Source organism: Nyctereutes procyonoides, unplaced genomic scaffold, assembly GCF_905146905.1.
Source record: "Nyctereutes procyonoides isolate TBG_1078 unplaced genomic scaffold, NYPRO_anot_genome, whole genome shotgun sequence".
Taxonomy (NCBI): domain Eukaryota; kingdom Metazoa; phylum Chordata; class Mammalia; order Carnivora; family Canidae; genus Nyctereutes; species Nyctereutes procyonoides.
The window spans coordinates 8229698-8251593 of NW_026575021.1; the positions used below are offsets into that span (position 1 = coordinate 8229698).

Genomic DNA, 21896 nt, shown 5'->3' on the forward strand with positions numbered 1-21896 from the left:
TTTATTTAGGAGAGAATGAGTGGGGAGGGGCAGATGGGGAGGGAGAAAGAATCTGAGGCAGACTCTGCAGTGTGTGTGGAGCTTGACGCTAGACTTGATCTCAGGAATCTGAGATCATGACCTGAGCTGAAATCAAGAGTCAGACGGTTAACTGACTGAGCTACTCAGGTGCCCCAGAAAAAGGAGATTCTGAATTGGATGAAGAAGAGAGTGCAAGGTAACAGATTGGCTTACGCTTTGAGTTATAGCTATAGAATGAGGTGACAGTGAAATGGAAGAAGGTGAGATAAGAGTAAAACAAGCCTATTTGAAGATTCCTTTAGAGTTAGGTGTAAAGTTGCTGTTTCTCTCCAAAGCTTTACTAGATAATATTACATGAACTTTCAGAATTACCTCAAATTACATAAAAGTAAAATTGGCTTTGTACATGCTATCTTTGGTTTAAAAGCTGTATAAGTCGTCTATTCTAGGATCTTGTTATGAAGTATTACAGAGAAGATGCTCAGTGGTTGTGATTTGAATGAATTCTCTTTTCAAGACTTGTAAACTTGTTATGGATAAGAATAAACTAGGTTAAGTTTAATGTACTTTATCTTGTAATATTTACCATTCTTTGAAAAAAAGTTTAAATCTTTTATCAATTCTGAAGCCATGAGTGTTTTAACCATAATTGAGAAAGAGATCTTTTAGGTAATGGGAAATGCAGATATAGCACATGTCTACATGTTTACATTTTCTTTTATACCATCTTATGGACTGACAGTAGATATTGAATGGTAAATGAGACAGCTGTTGGTAGCACTTTGTCAATGTTTACTTCTTTATTTTGCCTTTCCCTCTTCTACTTCTCTTTCCCCACTTTTCCCTACATTTTTTTTTTCCTTTTGCTTTTTATTGCCTGTGTGTAGCCCGGAGACCCACTAAAAATAACAACCATTGCTCATCTCCACCAGTAACATTCAAAGCTAGGAAAAAAAAATCTATTAAAGTAATATGCTTTGAACTTAGTTTTTAAGGTATAGGTGGTAGCTCTAATATTTTTAATTGAATCATTTTTTCTCTTGTTTATGTAGTATTGGTCCGTTAACTTTCAGCCTCTTACTTTTTAAAAATCAAGACTGTCACTTCAAGGAAAACAACTCTTAGCATTTGTTGTCGGTAATGAAATTCTAGCTTTCAGATGAAAATTAGAATTTTGGAAAACTTGTATCTGTCACTGGAACTTGGTAGTTCCCCATATTTTCTAGTGAGCTCAGTGGTCATATTAATGAATGTGATGATTCTAATATTATAATGAAGTGTGCCAACATTTTGAAGATTTGAATAACTCAATTTACTCAGTTTACTAATATTTTCAAGGGACAAATGTATGAAGTTACAAAATCAGGTATTGGTAAAACCATTCAAAATGTAATATATACCAATGGAATTTAGTTTAACATAGCTAAAGTTTAAAAGGTCATTGATGTAGTTTCAGTTATCTCCTTGCCAAAAAAAAAAAAAAACAACAACAACAACAACAAAAAAAAAACAAGACACTACTATGTGTTGAGTTTTGGTATATTATCAAAGAATGGTATACACAAATTTCCAACTACATATCTGGTGAGGCCTAATTTTCTTTATAAACATCAACCAAAGAGCGTATCACAGCAGATTGAATACACAAAGAAATGTGAGAATCCAACTGTCTTCCATTGTCAAACGTTAAGGAGGTGTGAAAATGTAAAATAGTACTTTTCTCTCCAAAATTTTTTGGTTTGAAAAAGTCATTTCTCATGAAAATGTTATATTTGTTAGCATATACTGGGATCATTTATGAATAAGGTTTTTTTTTTTTTAAGAATTATTTATTTACTTGTGAGGAATAGAGAGAGCTGGAAGGGGAGAAAGGGGGCAGAGGGAGAAGAGAATCTCAAGCCAACTGCCCTGAGCGTGGATCCTGACTGGGGTGGGGGTGGGAGGGGTCAGTCTCATGACCCTGAGATCACTAGCAGAACTGAAACCAAGAATTGGTTGCTTAACTGACTGCATCACCTAGGGGCCCCTATGAATAAGTTGTAAAAATGTTTTAGATGTCTTAGTTCTAATGTCTAATCCAAACTATTGGTAAATATAAAGCACATAAACTTAAGTTATTGAGGTCCTCAAAGATTTAAGAGAGGGAAGGTCCTGATGCCAAACCTTTGAATACCCCTGTAACAGAGAACTATATTCCAAATGCAGATGGAGAAGGGGTGCCTGATTATCATGGCTCATTCTACTAGTAATCATAAGTACTTATTTGGATATTATATGTCTTGGTTGGAGATTTTAAAAGAGAAAGCAAAGCGTGGTTGGGGTTCACTCTTGTGGACTTCAAGGGCTTCAAGTGCAGCATTTTCTTTACATTTATTTCAGGTATTCTTCTTCAGTGGGTGGGAAATGCAAGCAAAGGGGAATGGGATATTCATTAGCACCAAGTTAATGACTGGTAGAAAAGCTAAGCATTCTATATAGTGATAATCTTGTCACGGGGTAATCTTTCTTGGGATTTTTTTTTAGGGGTGAGATGAAGGAAGAGGAAGGTTTACTATCTGTTCCTCAGATACAACTTAACAAAAAGTATGACTGAAGAGGAACTAAGTCAATGTCCTTGGAACTACAAGTTCTTATCAGAAGAATAACTAGCCTGACTTAAAAGGAGCCCTGACCTGCAGGAACAACAGAGCAATTAATTAGCTTGTTATGTTCCCTGGGTAAAGAATCAACACTCACATGGCCAGCAGTCAGTGTAGCCAATAAGGAAATATTCAGGCTCTAGAAAAAAAGGAAATTAGGGTTTAAACTCATCCTGGACTGCTCCTTCCATTTAATCTGTGTTAAATGTCTTAATGGCTGGGATGAAAGAGGGAGACTTTTCTATTTAGGAAAGGTGGAGAGGGCCTCCTGGGTGGCTTAGTTGGTTCAGTGTCTGACTCTTGGTTTTGGCCAGGTCATAACCTCATGGTCATGAGATCGAGCCCCACGTTGGACTCTGTGCTGGGTTAAGATTCTCTCTCTGCCCCTCCCCCACTTTGCAGGTGTGCACTCTCAAAAAAAAAAAAACAAAAAAAGCGAAGACTTGGAGGTTTCTGGGTGTTGCTTTTCTAAAATTTTTCAAAGACCACTTGGAAGTAGATGGTTAATTGCAATAATAGACATAATTGAAATGGAAACTCTTGATAGAAAGAGAAAACCTTCAGACCAAGGGAGATTATACTTCAAGAGATGGAAATGTATAATTTATACTCAGTAACATTTGTTGAATGTCCTCAACAAATGTTGAATGTCCCATCTAAGAAAAATAGATGAAAAGGAGGTACATTATCTAGGGACCTCACTGAGAGAGCTATCAGTGAGCATTTTACTCTTCTTCCTTGTTTCAGGACTGTGTATTTATAAGGGCTGTTAAGACAGTGAATCTTAAGGGTTCTCATCATAGGAAGAAAAAAATTTGTAATTATATAAGGAGATGGATGGTAACCAAACTTATTGTGGTAATCATTTCATAATATATACATATGTCAAATCATTATCTTGTATACCTTAAATGAATAGTGTTATGTCAAGTATATCTCAATAAAATTGAAAAAATTGGCTTCAGGATCTAACAAAAGTCATCATATTTAGGTATCTCAGTTTTTATTTCCGGGTGCAATCTGCCATTACAAATATGTCCATGAGTATCTTATCCTTACCTAGTAACCTGTACAAAGGAATAGTTAAGTGCCTAATCAATCCTTGTGACTTTTGCAGACATTTAAAAGTTTAAAGATATTAAAATTCACTACCTCAGTTCCATTTCTGGTATGTATAGTAAGTGTCTAGTACTTCTGAATTTAAGTAGCCAGGCAGCTATCACATTGTTCTAGGTATTTTTTTTTTTATTAAAGCATTTTCTGGCTGTAACAACAGTGTGGATATGCCGTTCTTAGAAAATACTAACTGATCAATTTGCATTCTTAGACATCTTACTGCTGTTTTGAGTGTTAACAAGTGCTCTTGACCTAAAGAATAATCAATAGCAGAGATTGTAGCTTTCTAGTACTTAATTGGAAAGAATCTCAGTAATTTTGAGAAAATTGGATAATTGTGTTGTTTTTTCATTACATTAATACTGTGCTTGCTTAGCTTTGTATTCTTAGCTTCTTTGAGGAAAGTTCTGATTCAGTTGCTAAAATTGCTTGTTACATTTCATAAATTGCTGATTACAATGTTTTCGTGTCTCAAACTTCCATTGTTACTTTGTATATCAAGTTGCATCTATTTACTTGACCTTTGATTAAGTTAAATGGCCTTTTCTTTCCCCCAACAATGACAGGTAATAACTTTTTTTTTTTTTTAAATAGATTTGGACTGAGCAACAAATTTGAATCAGAATTCCCTTCTTCATTAACTGGAAAAGTGAGTGTCATTTACTTAGGTACTCTTTATATACCTCAAAAGTAAAGTCTTTTCCTAACAAATTAGAGAAACAATTATGCTAATGAGACATGTTTATTGACATTAATATTGCAGTATTGTTATTTCTTAAAATTTTTCTTTAGGTAGCTCCTGAAGAATTTAAAGCCAGCATCAACAGAGTTAACAGTTGTCTTAAGAAGAACCTTCCTGTTAATGTACGTTGGCTACTTTGTGGCTGCCTTTGTTGCTGCTGCACATTAGGTTGCAGTATGTGGCCAGTTATTTGCCTCAGTAAAAGAGTAAGTTGAATTAATATATTTTAATTTAAATGTAGAAGTAGACAAGGAAGTCTTGCATTTATCTACTTTTTATTTTTTGTATTGAATGAGTCACACCATGCTGAATACTATACAAAAATAATCTGATCCAGTAGAGGAGTGATTAAATTATGGTATGTCCACATGCTGTTACATTAAATTTAATTATAAATTTAATTTTATTTATAATTTTTATGATCAGGGAGTTACCTTAGAATAGACTAGAATACACAGCATTCTCTGTTTATATATACATTAATGGTGGTATAGCTTTACCACTTATCTCTGTGACTCTAGGCATGTTTCCTAACCCCTTTAATCTCTAGTTGACTTATCTGTAAAATAGAAATATTCATCTGCCTACTTGAATAGGATTGTTGTAAATGTAAAATGAAATAGTGTATGTAAAGCTATTAGCTAAATAGCTCAAAGTGTCTAATAGACATTGACTAATAGCATTATTATTAATATGTAAGCTGGTACCCATAGAAGAAATAACATGGTTATGTTTGTTTGTAGTTGGTAAGATTACAGGGAATTCTGGTTTCTTTTTAAGAAATTTTTTCTTTTGTATTTTACAAGTTTTCTGAGATGAGTACATAGTGATTCTGTAGTCAGAAAAAAATGATTTGAAGAGTCATAATTTGCTTAAAATGAAACATTTCTAAGATATGGGTAGGGATATGGCAAATTGTTATAGATGGAGTGCATTACGTTTTTGTTAACATCTTAAAAATTATGGTAACTGTATAAAAATGTAATACTGTTAGGTTAAAACTGAATGAGTGATTTTTGTGTGGCTACATTTCATTTTGTCATCAAATAATGATAGGAAATATGGAAAAGCAAATTCTATTCGTTCCTTGATTTCTGTTACAAAATAAGCAGTATATTCCTACTCAAAATTTTTTAACTACTATATTTTATTGATAAGGAGATAATACCTTTATAATAGAATTGATTTTGTAATATTTCCTGTAATATTTGTTGTATTTATTTTTTTCTCCAAGAATGTTTCTTCTTCCCCCCTCCCCCCCATTTCTGACCAGGTCATCTTCAGACTACAGAATTTTAAAAAATTTTTCGGTTATTCCTTGATCCACAATTGAATTTGTGGCTCTTGGCCTTTAGATCCTCTCACTCCCTCCCACTGTTTGGGCTTTTTCATTGTTTAAATGACTACTGTATCCCACTTGGTTGGCAGTTTGTTATTATTTAACCCAAGTAGTCATAAGAATTTTACTTTAGAAATCCGCGTGATCTAGTTCTTTTTAAGTTTGAGATCCTTTGTTTTTTTACTTTTTAAAAAAGATTTATTTATTTAGAGATGAGCGGGGGGAGGGGCTGAGAGAGCGGGATAGAGAGAATCTCAAGCAGACTCCCCGCTAAGCTTGGAGCCCCATGTGGGGCTCCATCCCACGACCCTGAGATCATAACCTGAGCCGAAATCAAGAGTCTGATGCTTAACTAAATGAACCACCTAGGTTCCCCTGTTTTTCACTTTTTAAATGAGAGGATAAGGTATTGCAATGTGTGCATAGTATAGGATTTAGAAAACAAAACTCAACTTCCTACTTTTTTCCATGCTTTTTTAGCAACATAAGAATATTTTTCAGACGATTCATTTAATTCCTTTTTATTTGAGACATAAGATAGGTTGATTTTTTTTTAAACCATTCTCGTGTAGTTTCATTTAACAATGTAGTATTTAGTCTGAGGTTTCTCTTTGTATGTATATGATTTAATTTTATATGGACTTTACCATTTAGTGAGTGCAAACAAATATGATTACTGCTAAAAAAAAAAAAACAACTGTGCATTTCTCTGTCTTGGGTGTAAACTATTATATATCCATGGAGAGAGTGATACTTCATGCATGTATGAAGGTGTTAGAGACCTGAACAAAGTGGTGCTGTGTATAATGGGAGCAGGATAATTCAGAGCAGGGATATTTCTCATGGGTCCTTTGGTATTCTGGGGAAGCCTGTGAACCCTCTTTTAGAATAATGCTTTATCTGTATTTTAAGAGATTTAATGTATTTTAAATGTATGAAATGAAATACACAAGATTATAAAGGAAACTAATTATATGAAATAAATTTATCAAAGTACTAAAACTCCTCAGATATATTATTTATAAATGTTTGTTAATGCATACCAAAATAAGATAGGAGAGAATCTACGGTAATATGATATGATGGGAAAAATCTGATTTCTGAGTTTTAGAGTTACAGGTCCTGTTTAGTCTACATAGTTATTTACATACATTCATAAACTAAGAAGACTATACCACATTTCAGTTAGAGATTAGTGAAAATAAAGATGAATTTTTGTTTCATCCACTTTTGTGGATTCCTAGAATTCTATCTAGGTATTCCATGTTAAGAACCCCTGATTAAGATGTACTAGTATAAGTAAAGGCTAAAGTCCTGCCTGATTGTTAGCTTTGAGCCTTCCCTTTGTCTTCATTTGTGATGTGGAATATGGTTAGAATTGTCGTAGATTTGTGAGATAAATCAGGACCAAAGGCATACTTCATAGGCAGCTCAGCATTTTTACCTTTATGACATTATTCAATAATTTGGGCAACTAGATTTTTGCCTTGATTTGGAAATCCATCTCCGAGTGCCCCTTTTTATGAACTGACCTCGTTCTGGAGACATTGTTTTTTTTTTTTTTTTTTAAATATTTTATTTATTCATGAGAAACACAGAGAGAGGGGGAGAGAGGGAGAGAGAGGGAGAGAGAGAGAGAGAGAGAGAGAGAGGCAAAGACACAGGAAGAGGGAGAAGGAGGCTTCATGCAGGGAGTCTGACATGGGACTCAGTCCTGGGTCTCCAGGATCACACCTTGGGCTGAAGGCCGTGCTAAACTGCTGAGCCACCCTGGCTGCCCTGGAGACATTGTTTTTAATCATTATTATTATTACTATTCCTTCCAAATTGCCTTTCCTTTTTTAAAAAAATTGCCATAACCTATTTTTTGAAAATTATTTAGTATACAGCAAAATTCACTCTTTTTGGTGTATAGTTTTATGATTTTTGACAAATGTATAGAGTTGTGTAACTATCACTGCAACCAAGATATAATTCTCTCCAAAAAAACCTTCCTTGTGTTGTCCCTTTGTAGTCATATTCTTTTCAGTTCTTAAACCCCGACAACCACTGATCTGTTTGCCATCCCTACAGTTTTGCCTTTTCTAGCATGTTAATAAATGGAATTAAACAGTATATGTAGCCTTTTGAATCTGACTTTTTTTCATTTAGCTAGTGCATTTCAGATTCATTTATTTTGTTGCATGAGTCAATAGTTTTTTGTTTTTTGGGGTTGTTTTGCTGAGTAATATTCCATTGTATGGATGTGTCACAATTTGTTTATCTACTCACTAACTGAAGTACATTGGGTGGTTTCCAGTTTTTGGTGATTTCGAATAAAGATGCTTTTAATGTTCACTGGCATGTTTTCTGTGAACGTAAGTTTTTACTTTTAGGAGTCAAGTTGCTGGATCCTATAGTAAGCATATAGTTAATTTTATAGGAAACTTCCAAATCATTTTCCAAAGTGGCTATACCATTTTACATTCCAGCCAACAATATATGAGAGTGCCAGTTGTTCAGTATCTTTGCCAAGACTTTAAGAAATTTTAGTCATTCTGATAGATGTGGCATCTTTTTCTGGTTTAAATTCACAATACCCTCATAACTAATGGTATCAAGCACCTTTTGATGCGCTTATTTGCCATTTGTAAAACCTCTGTTAGTGTTTATTCAAATATTTTGGTCATTTTTAAATAGTTACTTTTTATTGCTGAGTTTTGAGAGTTCTTTATTCATGTTCTGAATATAAGTCTCTTGTCAGGTATGTAACCAAATATATTTTTTCAGTTTGTAGCTTGTCTTTCATTCTCTTAATGTTTTTGGCAGAGCAAAAGTTTTTGATTTTGATGAAGCCTAATTTCAATTTTTAAAAAATGGATTATGTAAAAAAATGGATTATGTATTTGGTATTATATATAAGGATTCTTTGCCTAAACCAAGGTGCCAGACTTTTTCTTTTATGATCTGTTCTGCATTTTACTTTCAGATCTATGACCCATTTTAAGCCAATTTTCATATAAAAGACTGATCAGAGTTCATTTTTTTGCATATGGCAGTGACTTGCAGTATTTGTTGAAAAGACTTTTCTCCTCATTAAATTGCCATTGTACATTGACAAAAGTCAGGGTTAGTTTCATGTATACAATATAGTGATATTTTCTTTATCCCTTTATCGATGGACATTTGGGCTACTTCCGTAATTTGGCTATTGTAAATAATGTTGCAGTAAACATAGGGGTACAGTAAACTATAGTGTTTTGGTATATTTTTTTGGGCAAATACCCAGTAGTGTGATTATTGGATCATAGTGCAGTTCTATATGTAACTTTTTTGTGGGACCCAGACTGTTTTCCACAGTGGCTGCACAGGTTTGTATTCCCACCAACAGTGCATGACGGTTTCTTTTTTTCCATATCCTCACCAACACTTGTTAAGTTTTTGATTTTAGCCATTCTGACAGGTGTGAGGGGATATATCATTATAGTTTTGATTTGCATTTCCATGATGATAAGTGATGATGAACATCTTTTCATGGGTCTGTTGGCTATATGTATGTCTTCTTTGGAGAAATATCTGTTCATGTCTTCTGCCTACTTTTTAATTGGATTATATTTTTGGGTATTGAGTTTTATACATTTTTAAATATATTTTGGATAGTAACTCTTATTGGATATATCATTTGCAAATATCTTCTCCCATTCAGTATGTTGCCTATTAGTTTTGTTGATTGTTTCCTTCACTGTGCAGAAAGTTTTTGTGTTGATGTCGTCCTAATAGTTTATTTTTGTTTTTATTTCCCTTGCATCAGAAAACATATGTAGAAAAATGTTGCTATGGCCAGTGTCAGTGAAATTACTGCTTGTGCTTTCTTCTATGATTTTTATGGTTTTAGGTCTTATAATTTAGGTCTCTAATCCATTTCGAGTTTATATTTTTGTGTATGATGGAAGAAAGTGGTCTAGTTTCATTCTTTTGCACGTAGCCATCCAGTTTTCCCACCATTTATTAAAGAGACTTTTTTTCACTGTGTATTATTTTCCTCTTTGCTGAAGATTAATTCACCATGTAATTGTGGGTTTATTTCTCAATTTTCTCTTCTGTTACCTTGATCAATGTGTCAGTTTTGAGTCAGTACCATACTATCTTGATCACTATGGCTTTGTAATATAACTTGAAGTCTGGAATTGTGTATGTAGTAAATATTTTTAAAATTTCAATCATTTATTTTCTTCATGCTAGGGTAAACTAGTTTTGCTAAACTCACCTATTTGCTAAACTCACCTATTCGGTTTTGCTAAACTCACCTATTCGGTTGATTTATTTGTAGAGTATTGAACGTCTTTATAGATGGTCATATCATCTGCAAAGAAGACAATATTACTTTTCTTTGTAATATGGATGCTTTTTGTTGCTTTTCCTTACTGCACTAGTTGAATAGAATCTCCAGAAAAATATTGATTAGAAGTAGTGAAAACAGATATCCTTGTTTTGCTCCTGACTTAGGAGAAATGAATATATGCTTTCTTCATTTCTTATCTTCTTAATTATAGGGTTTAAAAAAAATTTTTTTTAAAGATCTTATTTATTTGAGTGGGAGAGAGAGAGAGAGTGTGTGTGCATGCACAAGCAGGGGGAGGAGCAGAGGGAGAGGATGAAGCAGACTCCCTGATGAGCAGGGAGTCCCATTCGGCTTGATCTCAGGACCCTGAGATCATGACCTGAGCTGAAGGCAGACATTTAACTGACTCAGCCACCCAGGTACTCCAATTGTAGGATTTTTGTAAATGTTTTTTTACCAGCTTGAGGAAGTTTTTTTTGACTAGTTTGCAGAACGTTTTTATCAGGAATACATGTTGGATTTTGTCAAATGCCTTTTCTTCTCCTTTAGAAATGGTTGTATGGGTTTTCTTTTAGATTAGAAATATGTTGAATTACATCGATTGATGTTAAACCAACCTTGCATTCCTGGGGTGAAAGCCACTTGGTTGGTTGTGTCTATTTTTATATTTTTGTCGTGTTTAATAGAATATAACTTTGTTTAGAAATTTTATATCTAGGGGCGCCTGGCTGGCCCAATTGGTTGAGTGTGCAACTCTTGTCTCAAGGTCGTGAGTTCAAGCCCCACATTGGGTATGGAGCTTACTTGAAATAAATAAATAAATTTTTTAAAAAGAGAATTTTTACATCTATGTTCATGAGGGATATTTTTCTGTAGTCTTTGTTTCTTGTAATACCTGATTTTAGCATCAGGGTAATGATAGCCTCATAAAATGAGTTGGAAAGTATTCTCTCTTCTTTGTTTTCCCAAAAGAGTTTGTGCAAAGTATGCATTTGTTTCATCCTTAAATTTTGGAAGAATTCACTGATGAAGCCATTTGGGCCTAGAAGGTTTTTTGTTGGAAGAGTTTAAACTACAAATTCAATTTTTTAAAATAGATATGGGACTTTTAGCTCATCCATTTTATCTTGGTTGAGCTTTATAGTTTTCTGTTTCTCAAGGAATTTGTCCATTTTATCTTAGTTGTTTATAATTGGCATAATATCTACTAATTACCTTTTTAACATTTTTAAAAAAGATTTTATTTATTTATTCCTGAGAGACACAGAGAGAGACAGACAGACAGGCAGAGGGAGAAGTAGGCTCCATGCAGGGAGCCTGACATTGGACTTGATCTCAAGTCTCCAGGATCAGGCCCTGGGCTGAAGGTGGCATTAAACTGCCAAGCCACTTGGGCTGCCCCCTTTTTAACATTTGTAGAATCTTTGGAGATCATTACTTTTCTCATTTCTGAAATTGTTAATTTATTCATTGTCTCTCTCTCTTTTTTTTTTTCCTGGCCAGTTAGCTGGAGGCTTATCAATTTTATTAATCTTCTCAGAGACCAGCTTTTGATTTCATTGACTGTTTCTATTGATTTTATGTTTTATATTGCATTGGTTTTTAGTTTGACTATTATTATGTCTTTTCTTCTCACTTTGAGTTCAATTTTTTTCTTCTAGTTTCTTAAGGTAGAAACAGAAGTCATTAGTCTGAAACTTTTCTGGTTCTTTATTTTTTTATTTATTTTATTTTATTTTTTTATTTTTTTTCTGGTTCTTAATATTATAAATTTCCTTCCTGAATACTACTTTAGTTGTATTGTGCAAATTTTGGTATCTTGTGTTTTAATTTTCATTCAGTTCATTTTACTTCTCTATTCCTCATTTTATTTCTTCTGTGACCAGTGCATTATTTAGAAGTATTTAATTAGCTTTCAGATATTTGGGGGACTTTATAGAGTAAGTAAGTACTGTGCTACATATGCTGGGGATAGAAAGATGTATATTCATGCTCTACTCAGAGAGCATGTAGTCTGCTTGGACAGTTGGGTGAGTGCAGAGGTAGTTTAAGTTTGTAAGTATTTGTCATATTTTTCATAAAGTACCTCTAACAACAAAGACAATAAATATGTATCTTTAGGGCCTAGAAATGTGAAATGTTCACCCGTAATCACAAAATGTATTTGAAGTCTTGTCTTACCTCTCAAATATGCATTTGAACTTTTCATTCTGTTAATATAACATATATTTGTTTTAATAGAAAATGCTTAAAATGACTTATTAGGTCAATACTGTTGGGAAAAGAACATATTTGTCTAATGAAAATGCAGATTTCAGCTGCCATTTCTTTATGCTGCTAGTGTACCATTCTCTGGAAATTATTTATTCATTAATTCAACTAATATTTCTGAAACCACATTATGGGCTTGGTACTGTTTTAGACACTGTTTAGATACTACTATTTAGAGGCTGTGTTGTTTCTCTTGTGACTTAAAAGATAGACAAAAACCAATGATGTGATTACAAATAGTGATAAGTACTTGGAAGACCATAGAACAAGAAGCTTCAGCCTTTTAGTAGGTCCTTTGTAAGTGCCTGCGGAGCTTCCAAGTAAATAAAATGCTTCAGCTTCATTAAATAGATTTTATGACATTTTCTTTGCAAAAGCTTATTTTTATTTATATATTTGTTTATACTTTGCTTTTTGATTGTGTCTTTTTTTTTTTAAATTTTTATTTATTTATGATAGTCACAGAGAGAGAGAGAGAGAGGCAGAGACACAGGCAGAGAGAGAAGCAGGCTCCATGCACCGGGAGCCCGATGTGGGATTCGATCCCGGGTCCCCAGGATCGCGCCCTGGGCCAAAGGCAGGCGCCAAACCGCTGCGCCACCCAGGGATCCCTGATTGTGTCTTAATTGTAGTATTATAGTTTAGAAAATTGATGTCCAAGTGAGTGAAATCTTTATGACTTGTATGTGCTGATTTTTTGGGGAAACAAGTTTTGTAATTTTACCGTATGTTGTGTTACAATATTTTTTGTTTTGATTTGTCTTTCATATTGAAGTAACTATTAGTTTTAATCTTCTGAGATTTTGTAAATAAATATATATCCTATCCCAACTTTAGTGACTTTATAGACTTTGTATATGCTCAGCCATTATCCTTTTTTTTTTTTAAAAAAAAAGATTTTATTTATTTGACAGAGAGCACGCGTGTGCACAAGCAGGGAGAACAGCAGGCAAAGGGGCAGAGGAGAGGGAGAAACAGCTCTGCCCAACAGAGTCCAGCATGGGACTCTGTCCCAGGACCCTGGGATCATGACCTGAGCCGAAGGCAGATGCTTAACTGACTGGGCCACCCAGGTGCCCCCTTCTTTTTCTTTTAATATAAGAAAAAGAGAGGGTAACTGACTTCTCAGGTACTTTACAGCTCTGAAAATCTATAATCCTTAGAATATTGAGCTGTGTCTGGCTGTAAAAAAACATTTGTATTTCTAAGCTTTAAGTTTTCAATGTTGATTTTTATTTCAAATCTAAAGAATTAACATTTAGTAAAAATTTTCATACAAGCTTTTGTGTGTGTGTGTGTGTGTGGCTTCTCTGAGTTTGTTTTTATTTTAAGTAATCTTTACACCCAATGTGGGACCCAAACTCACAATTCCAAGATCAAGAGTTGCACGCTCCACTGACTGAGCCAGCCAGGAACCCCAAGTTTTGTTTTATTTTTTAAAGATAATTGCTGTTTAGTTTTTGAAACTTTGATGAAAAGGGTCTGTATCCAATCTAAGTGCATTTCTCTTTAAATTTAGTATGCTTAGATTTACTTTTGGATATCTTTTCTCTAACCTCAGTTTAGTTATCTAGTAATTGTAAGTTACTTTTCTTGCGATGTTGTAGGAGTTGAAAATTCAAATGGGAGAGGTCAGAAGTAGAGTTTTTGAGTGAGAATGTGGTCTTGTAAGACTTAAAGAAATTCAAGGGAAAGTCAACCTGGGAGTAGCTACAAATATTTGTATATGGGAAGAATTTGAAATATACTTATTCAGTTATACTGACAGTATTGAAAGTTACCCACAACTTTTAAACTTCTAATTTACTCTGTGTTTGGAATTTGAGTGTTTGTAGTTGGTAACTGAATCATAAAATGAAAATGGCCTTGAACATTTGGATGAAGAATTAGATAAACAAAAATGCCTTTAAGATATTGCAGATAATGAAACAAAGCAAAATAAACTTAAAAGCATCTATTTCTTTTTAAAGTTTATTTATTTATTTTTTTGGTAATTGCTATACCCAATGTGGTGCTTGAACTTATGACCCTGAGATCAAGAGTTGTGTGCTTTTCTGACTGAGCCACCCAGGCACCCCCAAACTTAAAAGCATCTTAATGAAATTTTGCTAAAGGGAAATCCTGAAAAGCTTCTAGTGAACAAAAGATGATGAATGAAATATGTTCTTATGGCAGCCATTATTATTAATTGAAGATGTAGAAAATCAATACTAACTTTTTTTTGTCTTTTTTAGAATGCTATTTAATTTGCTTTGTTTCTGTAAATATAACAAATATAAGGGCTTTTATGTGGTCAGTAATGCTCTTAGTCTTTGGTATCCTTTTTTGTCTTGACTTTATATGCCCTTATTACAGAGGTTTTTCAGGAAACTGATCTTTGTTGTACAGGAAAGTTTAATGCTGTTTAATATACCGTGATAGATGTAGCAATATAAAATATAATTTACAGAAATTTCTATCCTATAAACCAGGAGAAACAAACTTGAATTACACATTTATATATTTAAATGAGAGACATCCTGTTATACTTTTTAAAATCTTTCATATTGTATTAGATATTTGACCTTTACCCCCTTTTATTTTTTATTTATTTTTATTTTTATTTTTTTTTCCTTTACCCCCTTTTAAATGTAATTTAAGATATTAATGTTTGGTTTATAATATAAGCCATTCCAAATTGCTAAATTCCTGATATTTACATAACTAAAAATATTTTTTTTTTTTTTAAATTTTCTTATTTATTTATGATAGTCACAGAGAGAGAGGCAGAGACACAGGCAGAGGGAGAAGCAGGCTCTATGCACCGGAAGCCCGATGTGGGATTCGATCCCGGGTCTCCAGGATCGCGCCCTGGGCCAAAGGCAGGCGCCAAACCGCTGCGCCACCCAGGGATCCCTAAAAATATTTTTAAAAAGATTTATTTATTTATTTATGACAGACAGAGAGAGACAGAGAGAGAGAGAGAGAGAGAGAGAGAGGCAGAGACACAGGAGGAGGGAGAAGCAGGCTCCATGCCGGGAGCCCAATGCGGGACTTGATCCTGGGACCCCAGGATCACGCCCTGGGCCAAAGGCAGGCGCTAAACCTCTGAGCCACCCAGGCATCCCCATAACTGAAAATATTTTGCTAAGATATAAAATCCATGGTGATCTGTAATGGAATAATAGACTCCAAGGAACAAATGATGAGAAATAATTACAGGTTATCTCCTGCTTTTTGGAAGTTCACATTATGACATACATTTCAGTTTACAAAAGATCTATATTAGTACCTGTTTTTGCTAAATTGAAGAAAATCTAAAGAGGATTTTCGCTTCAGGAAGAAAGGCAAAAAGCAAAAATAGTGTTTAGTGTTTGTTTTGCCCCCAGCTATTACAGGGGCAGTGTGTGTCCTGAGCAGCAAGGGTGGCCTCACCAAGCTCCTTCCCCAGGAACTACATACTCAACACCTCAGCATCAAGCTGCCAGGTTTTGAACTGTGTCTGTGAACATCTGTGTTTTGTCTCTTATTTATTTTGGACATTTGTTAGCAAGATACATCATAGAGTATCAGTAAAGCCTAAGAGGTTATTTTTTGGGTCTAGGAAGGCTCAGAAATTTTTCTGTATAAATTAATGGTAATTGCTTCTTATGCTATTTCAGTTTATGAAAGGTTTCACTAAGAATACTCTTGGATAGGGGTGCGTGGGTGGCTCAGTTGGTTGTGGCTGACTTGGTTTCAGCTTAGGTCATGATCTCAGGGTCATGAAATTGAGCCCCATGTTGGGCTCTGTGGTAAACCTGGAGTCTGCTTAAGATTCTCTCCCTCCCTCTGCACCCCTCCCCACCGTTCCGGCTTGTACATACACTCTCTCTAAAAAGAAAAAAGAACACTCTTGGATAGCTGGGGAAACTTGTATTGTACACTTGCTGTTGTCAGAGCATTTCATATACATCGTTCACTTCGGGGGTTTTGGTCTCCTTTTTTATTGAAGTATGATTGACATACAAAAAAAAGGTGTACGTATTAATGTATGTACATATCAATATAACTTGATAAATTGGAGCTAAGTATACACCTGTGAAACTACCATAAACAATACCATGAACTGACCATTACCTCTAATAATTTTCTCCTTATCTCCTCCTTTTGTGTGTATGTCTCATAAGAACATTTAACTTAAGGGCAGCCTGGGTGGCTCAGCGGTTTAGCGCCTGCCTTCGGCCCAGGATGTGATCCTGGAGACCCAGGATTGAGTCTCGCGTTGGGCTCCCTGCATGGGGCCTGCTTCTCCCTCTGCCTGTGTCTCTGGCCTTCTCTCCCTCTCCCTCGCTCTCTCTCTGTGTCTGTCTCTCTGTGTGTCTCTCTCTCTCATGAAGAAATAAATAAAATATTTTTAAAAAAATTTAACTTAAGATCTATTCCAGGGATCCCTGGGTGGCTCAGTGGTTTAGTGCCTGCCTTCGGCCTAGGAGTCCCAGGATCAAGTCCCGCATCTGGCTCCCTGCATGGAGCCTGCTTCTCCTTCTGCCTGTGTCTCTGCCTCTCTCTTTCTCTGTGTGTCTCTCATGAATAAATAAATCTTTAAAAAAAAAAAAAAGATCTATTCCATACATTTTCTTTTTTATCCAGCTTTGATATATAATTGGCATGCTGTATAAATTGCAGGTGTACAACATGATTTGATATATACATATATTATAAAACTTATACATCCTCTTTTAATTTAATCTTTACAACAGTCCTGTGTGGTAAATATTATAACATCTAATAATTATTGAATGTTTGCTATATGCCAAGATCACTTAATCAGTTTACTTGCACCATGCCATTTAATTTTCCACAAATTCCAAGAGTAGATGCTCATGCTATTCCTACTTTAAGGATGAGAAAACTGAGGCTTAGAAGTTAAGTAATCTGTTGGAAGCCCCACAATCTTAAGGCTAAGGCACAATTAGAATCCCAGGCGTACAGCTCCAAATCTCATGACTTCCTCCCCCCCACCTATTCTCCAATAAGGATACAAAATCAAGCTTTTAAAAATTACTTATTATAATTTGATTTTATACCTAGAAGCAGGGAGATTTTAGAGGTTTGAATGGACTTAAAAGATTGTTATTCCACAAGTTAGGATAGTTTATCTGGTTGATTTATAAATGGTAATAATGTTCAAGCATTTTATATTAGCTTTTATAATACTTTAGTTTTTCAGCAAATTTATCTTTCCAATTAATTTTTTCCTAATATTTATTTATTTATTTATTTAATTTTTATTTATTTATGATAGTCACAGAGAGAGAGAGAGAGGCAGAGACACAGGCAGAGGGAGAAGCAGGCTCCATGCACCGGAAGCCCGACGTGGGATTCGATCCCGGGTCTCCAGGATCGCGCCCTGGGCCAAAGGCAGGCGCCAAACCGCTGCGCCACCCAGGGATCCCCTTTCCTAATATTTAAATAAATTTGTATTTCTTGAAGATACAGAGTCACAGTTAAGGAAGAAGGCTGTAAAACAGATAAAGTGGACACAGGGGAAAAGTACATTTTAATCAGATTTTATACAGAGTTCCAGTTGGACAACTAAGAGTTGATAGAGTCCTTTTGGTTCTATTTTACTTTTATAAAAACAAATAAAAAAAATAAAAACAAATAAAAATCAACATATGTGTCTTTAAAAAATTATTTGTGATATTCTCACTAACCAGTAGGTATATTTGATTTCTGGTAAAGTATTTTTTTTTCTCCCTAAAATTACATCTTTCCTTGAAACATATATTTTACTCTTTGAGAGATTCAGAGTGCCATGTAATGAGTTAATGCAACATAGGCAGGACAGAGACTCTCAAGAGTTGGGTTTTCTTTGTCCAACAGTAGGTGTTGTCTGTAGTTTGTTGCCCCTTCCTCAGTATCTCCCATGTTGTAAAGTGCGGGATAAAGAAATAGATGTAACCTCTTTGAAATGTTACTTCAATAGCTTTGGAAAAGGATGTAAAACATTTGACATAATGAGAAATACACTTATTAGTCATTTCATTTTAAAGAACACTTGAGGCTTGAAACTTAGAAAACTGATTCTTACATAAAGTAAACATACTATGGCCATTAGGGTGAACAGTACTGTTTTTTTGTTTTGTTTTGTTTTGTTTTTTTAGATTTTATTTCTTACACAGAGAGCATTCAAGCATGAAGAAGGGGGGGCAGAGGGAGAAGCCGACTTTCCACTCAGTAGGGAGCCTGACATGGGGCTCGATTCCAGGACCCTGAGATCATGACCTAAGCTGAGGGCAGACACTTCACCTCCTGAGCCACCCAGATCCCAATAATTTTTTAATTGCAATAAAAACATGTCACTAAATTCTCATCATAATTGAACATACTCAAAGTATAAATTTTAAGCATTAAACATGCAGAAGTAGCACTAGGACTTTAAAGAAAGATATATTAGACAACTTAAAAATGTATTTTTGCCAAGAACTGGCTGACATTTAGTTCTCTTTGAATATTTAGAACCTAATATTGGTGTGGTTTTTAGAAAAATTTGCTTTGCCTATCTTCTTCAGTGTCCAGTCTGCTAACATCCAGTGAGTTCTTAATTTCAGACACTGTGTTTTTTAATTTTAGAATGTCCATTTGATGTTTTTGAGAGTCCAGTTCTCTTCGAAATCATGTTCTTTTCACCCGTACTTGTCCATCTTTTCCTTTTATTTTATTGAACATATTAACCATAGTTAGTTAATTAATTAATTTTTAAAGATTATTCATGAGAGACACAGACTGAGGGAGAGAGAGAGAGAGAGAGAGAGAGAGGCAGAGACATAGGCAGAGGGAGAAGCAACAGACTCACTGTGGGGAGCCTGATGTGGGACTCTATTACAGGACCCCAGGATCCTGTAGATCCTTCTCCTTCCAGCAGAATTTTGTCTCCTGAGCCCTGGGAGACTGTGAGTAATTTTCTCTGCCTTTCTGGCTTTGTCTCCGACCTTCTCATGCTGCCCCAAAACTCAATAATATCTCTTGGGGGAGAACTGGCTTTGCATTTTAGGGCACATCTAATTTCCAATCCATTGAGCCAGCATGCACAACCTGAAAAAGTTTTGTTGATTTCCCTTTCCCGCAGTTGAGTCCCACTGGTTGTTGCCAAGCTTGATCCTCAGCTCACCCGTAGAATCAACAAATAAAGGAAATGACCTGTAATCATGAAATGATTTTGGAAGGGCTCTTTTCTTCCTTGGATTTTATTTCATCTATTCTGTGTTGTTTTCAGAATTCTCTGATGTTTTAAAAATGTTTTTTTTTTTTTCTTCTTCTTCAGTTTATCCGTATCTGTTGATAGTGGAGTATTGGCTTAACACCAGCTATAACAGCTACTCAGAAGTAAAAGTCTTCAACTACTTTTGCTTGATGTAAATGATTCTGTTCTTTGCGTGATTGAAGGAAAAGAATTAGATGATTGTTTTTATCTTTTTTTTTAACATTTTATTTGAAATTTTATGAAATTCAGATGCAAGCAGAAATATAGTTGCTGATCCAAAGTTTGGAGATTTGAGCTTGAATCCTGTCATTCCCCTTAATGGTGATACAACCTTGGGCAAACCATTTAGATTTTGTAAGTCTGTGCACTTAATGTGTAAAATAGAAATATACCTCAAGTCATGTTTAATTGCATGAGGAAAGGTATAAAAAATAAAATACATTTTGGATGACTCTCATTGAGACTAAAGAGTAGAGTGGAATGGGTTTTCCCAGACCTTAGAATCACAAAGTATCAGAGATGGAAAATATAGTTTTAGAGTAAGTTGGATGGGCAAGGCCAATAGTGTCATTAGTGGGTTAGATACTTTTTGCGTGTCATAGATGTGTTATTTGACAAGTTACAGATTCTTTACAAACTCATAGCTCTGATGTATAGTGGAAAGAGCATTATATCGAAGTCCATACAATCCTGGTTTCACATCCTAGCTCTGTTTCTAGTGCAGCTTTAAGTTTCTTAACCCCTTTAAGCTGTAGTTTTCATATGTAAAATGAAAGTAATATAAGATGCCTTATAGATGCTTTTGAAGATTAAATAACATAACAAAGGGAAGACACCTAGATTGGGGTCAGTCTTAAAGTGATGATCAATAGATACTATTCCTTACCCCTTTTTGTTTCTCCAGTTATCCATTATAATCACTTAGCAAGTGATTTTTCCCCCCTTTACCTGTTGGTCTTAACCAGTGTTTCATTCTTGTGTAAATACATGGTTCTTAAAAATCCCTGATAATAATACCTTTGATTATATTAGCTTAGTGAAATTCATTTGTCTTATGAACAATTTTTCTGATCTTCTGATGTCAGTTAAAACTCAATTTTAGTTTTTAAAAATCTTTATTCGAGTATAATGGATCCACAATGAATGCAGTTTTCATTTTTGAGATGTTATCATTATTTACTGAAATGTTATCAGGGGTTAGTGGATAATTCCCTTAAAATTATGTGCAACATTTTATATATTTATGCATATGTACCTTTTTCATCATTCACCAAGTAGAGTAACCTAAAAAAGTTAAGATCCACTAGTTTTGGTCATAAACTATTGATAAATTTTTATTTAAGCATGACTTAAGATTAGTTATAGTTTTGATACATAAAATATCTGCAGTTGCTTAGTTTATCTCCATCTCAAAATATTACTTTTAACAAATAGTACTAAGAGAGTTGTAATGATACTTCGGTGGATGTTTTAGTTTATCTAGATTATTTAAAAGTTAATGTTCACATAAAAATTTTTAAAAGGAGCCTTGAAGTACAGAAAGGGAATTTGTTTAAACATCCTTTTGAGGAATCTGATCAGATCCTAGTTTGTCTTTTTGCTGAATCCAGATTTTTCATGCGTCACAGTACTGAGATATGCCATTTAGTTTTCTGCACATCACCACAATATGACTTTATTAATCCAGAAGAAATGGAGGTGAATCATGTAATTTTCTCGTTAAAATAATTCATTTAAATTTTATATGGTTTCCTTCTAATGACTTCTAACTGAAAACATTTTTGTGTCACTTATTTTAGCAATTTGAATTTGTACAGATGTCAAAAGAAAGTATAGTTCTTCCTTGAAAATACTTAAAAAAAGATTATGCATATATTCAAAGCATTGTTCTAGTTAAAGCTTATTAATGCATTATAAATTCAGGAGTTTAAAATTAAAACTTGTTTTAAAAAAGAAATTGAGCATTTGAAATTGCTCTTTGACATTGTGATGTTATGAATAAATTTCATTCAAATAAATTCTAAGTTTAAATAGCTGAACTTTTATAGTTATTAGTATTAGTGAGATATTCTATTTATACATCTTATTAACATATTTTAGCATCTTTATGTTTTAAAGACTGATAAGAATGCCATTTCCTTGGGAAAATTTCAGAGAAATTTTGTTACAGCTTCCACATTTAACATTTTTTCCTTTGGCTTTAAAGTACTTTAAAATTC

General features: G+C 34.3%; 1 protein-coding gene across 2 annotated transcripts in view; it reads left to right on the forward strand.

Moving 5' to 3' along the window:
* Positions 1-21896, forward strand: part of CHIC2 (cysteine rich hydrophobic domain 2) — a 48772-nt gene that overhangs the window by 16914 nt on the left and 9962 nt on the right. For both annotated transcript variants that reach the window (XM_055341158.1, XM_055341167.1), the window contains exons 2-3: positions 4371-4425; positions 4569-4724. In XM_055341158.1, coding sequence (XP_055197133.1) covers positions 4371-4425; positions 4569-4724 — 211 coding nt within the window. The remainder of the gene's footprint in view (positions 1-4370; positions 4426-4568; positions 4725-21896) is intronic.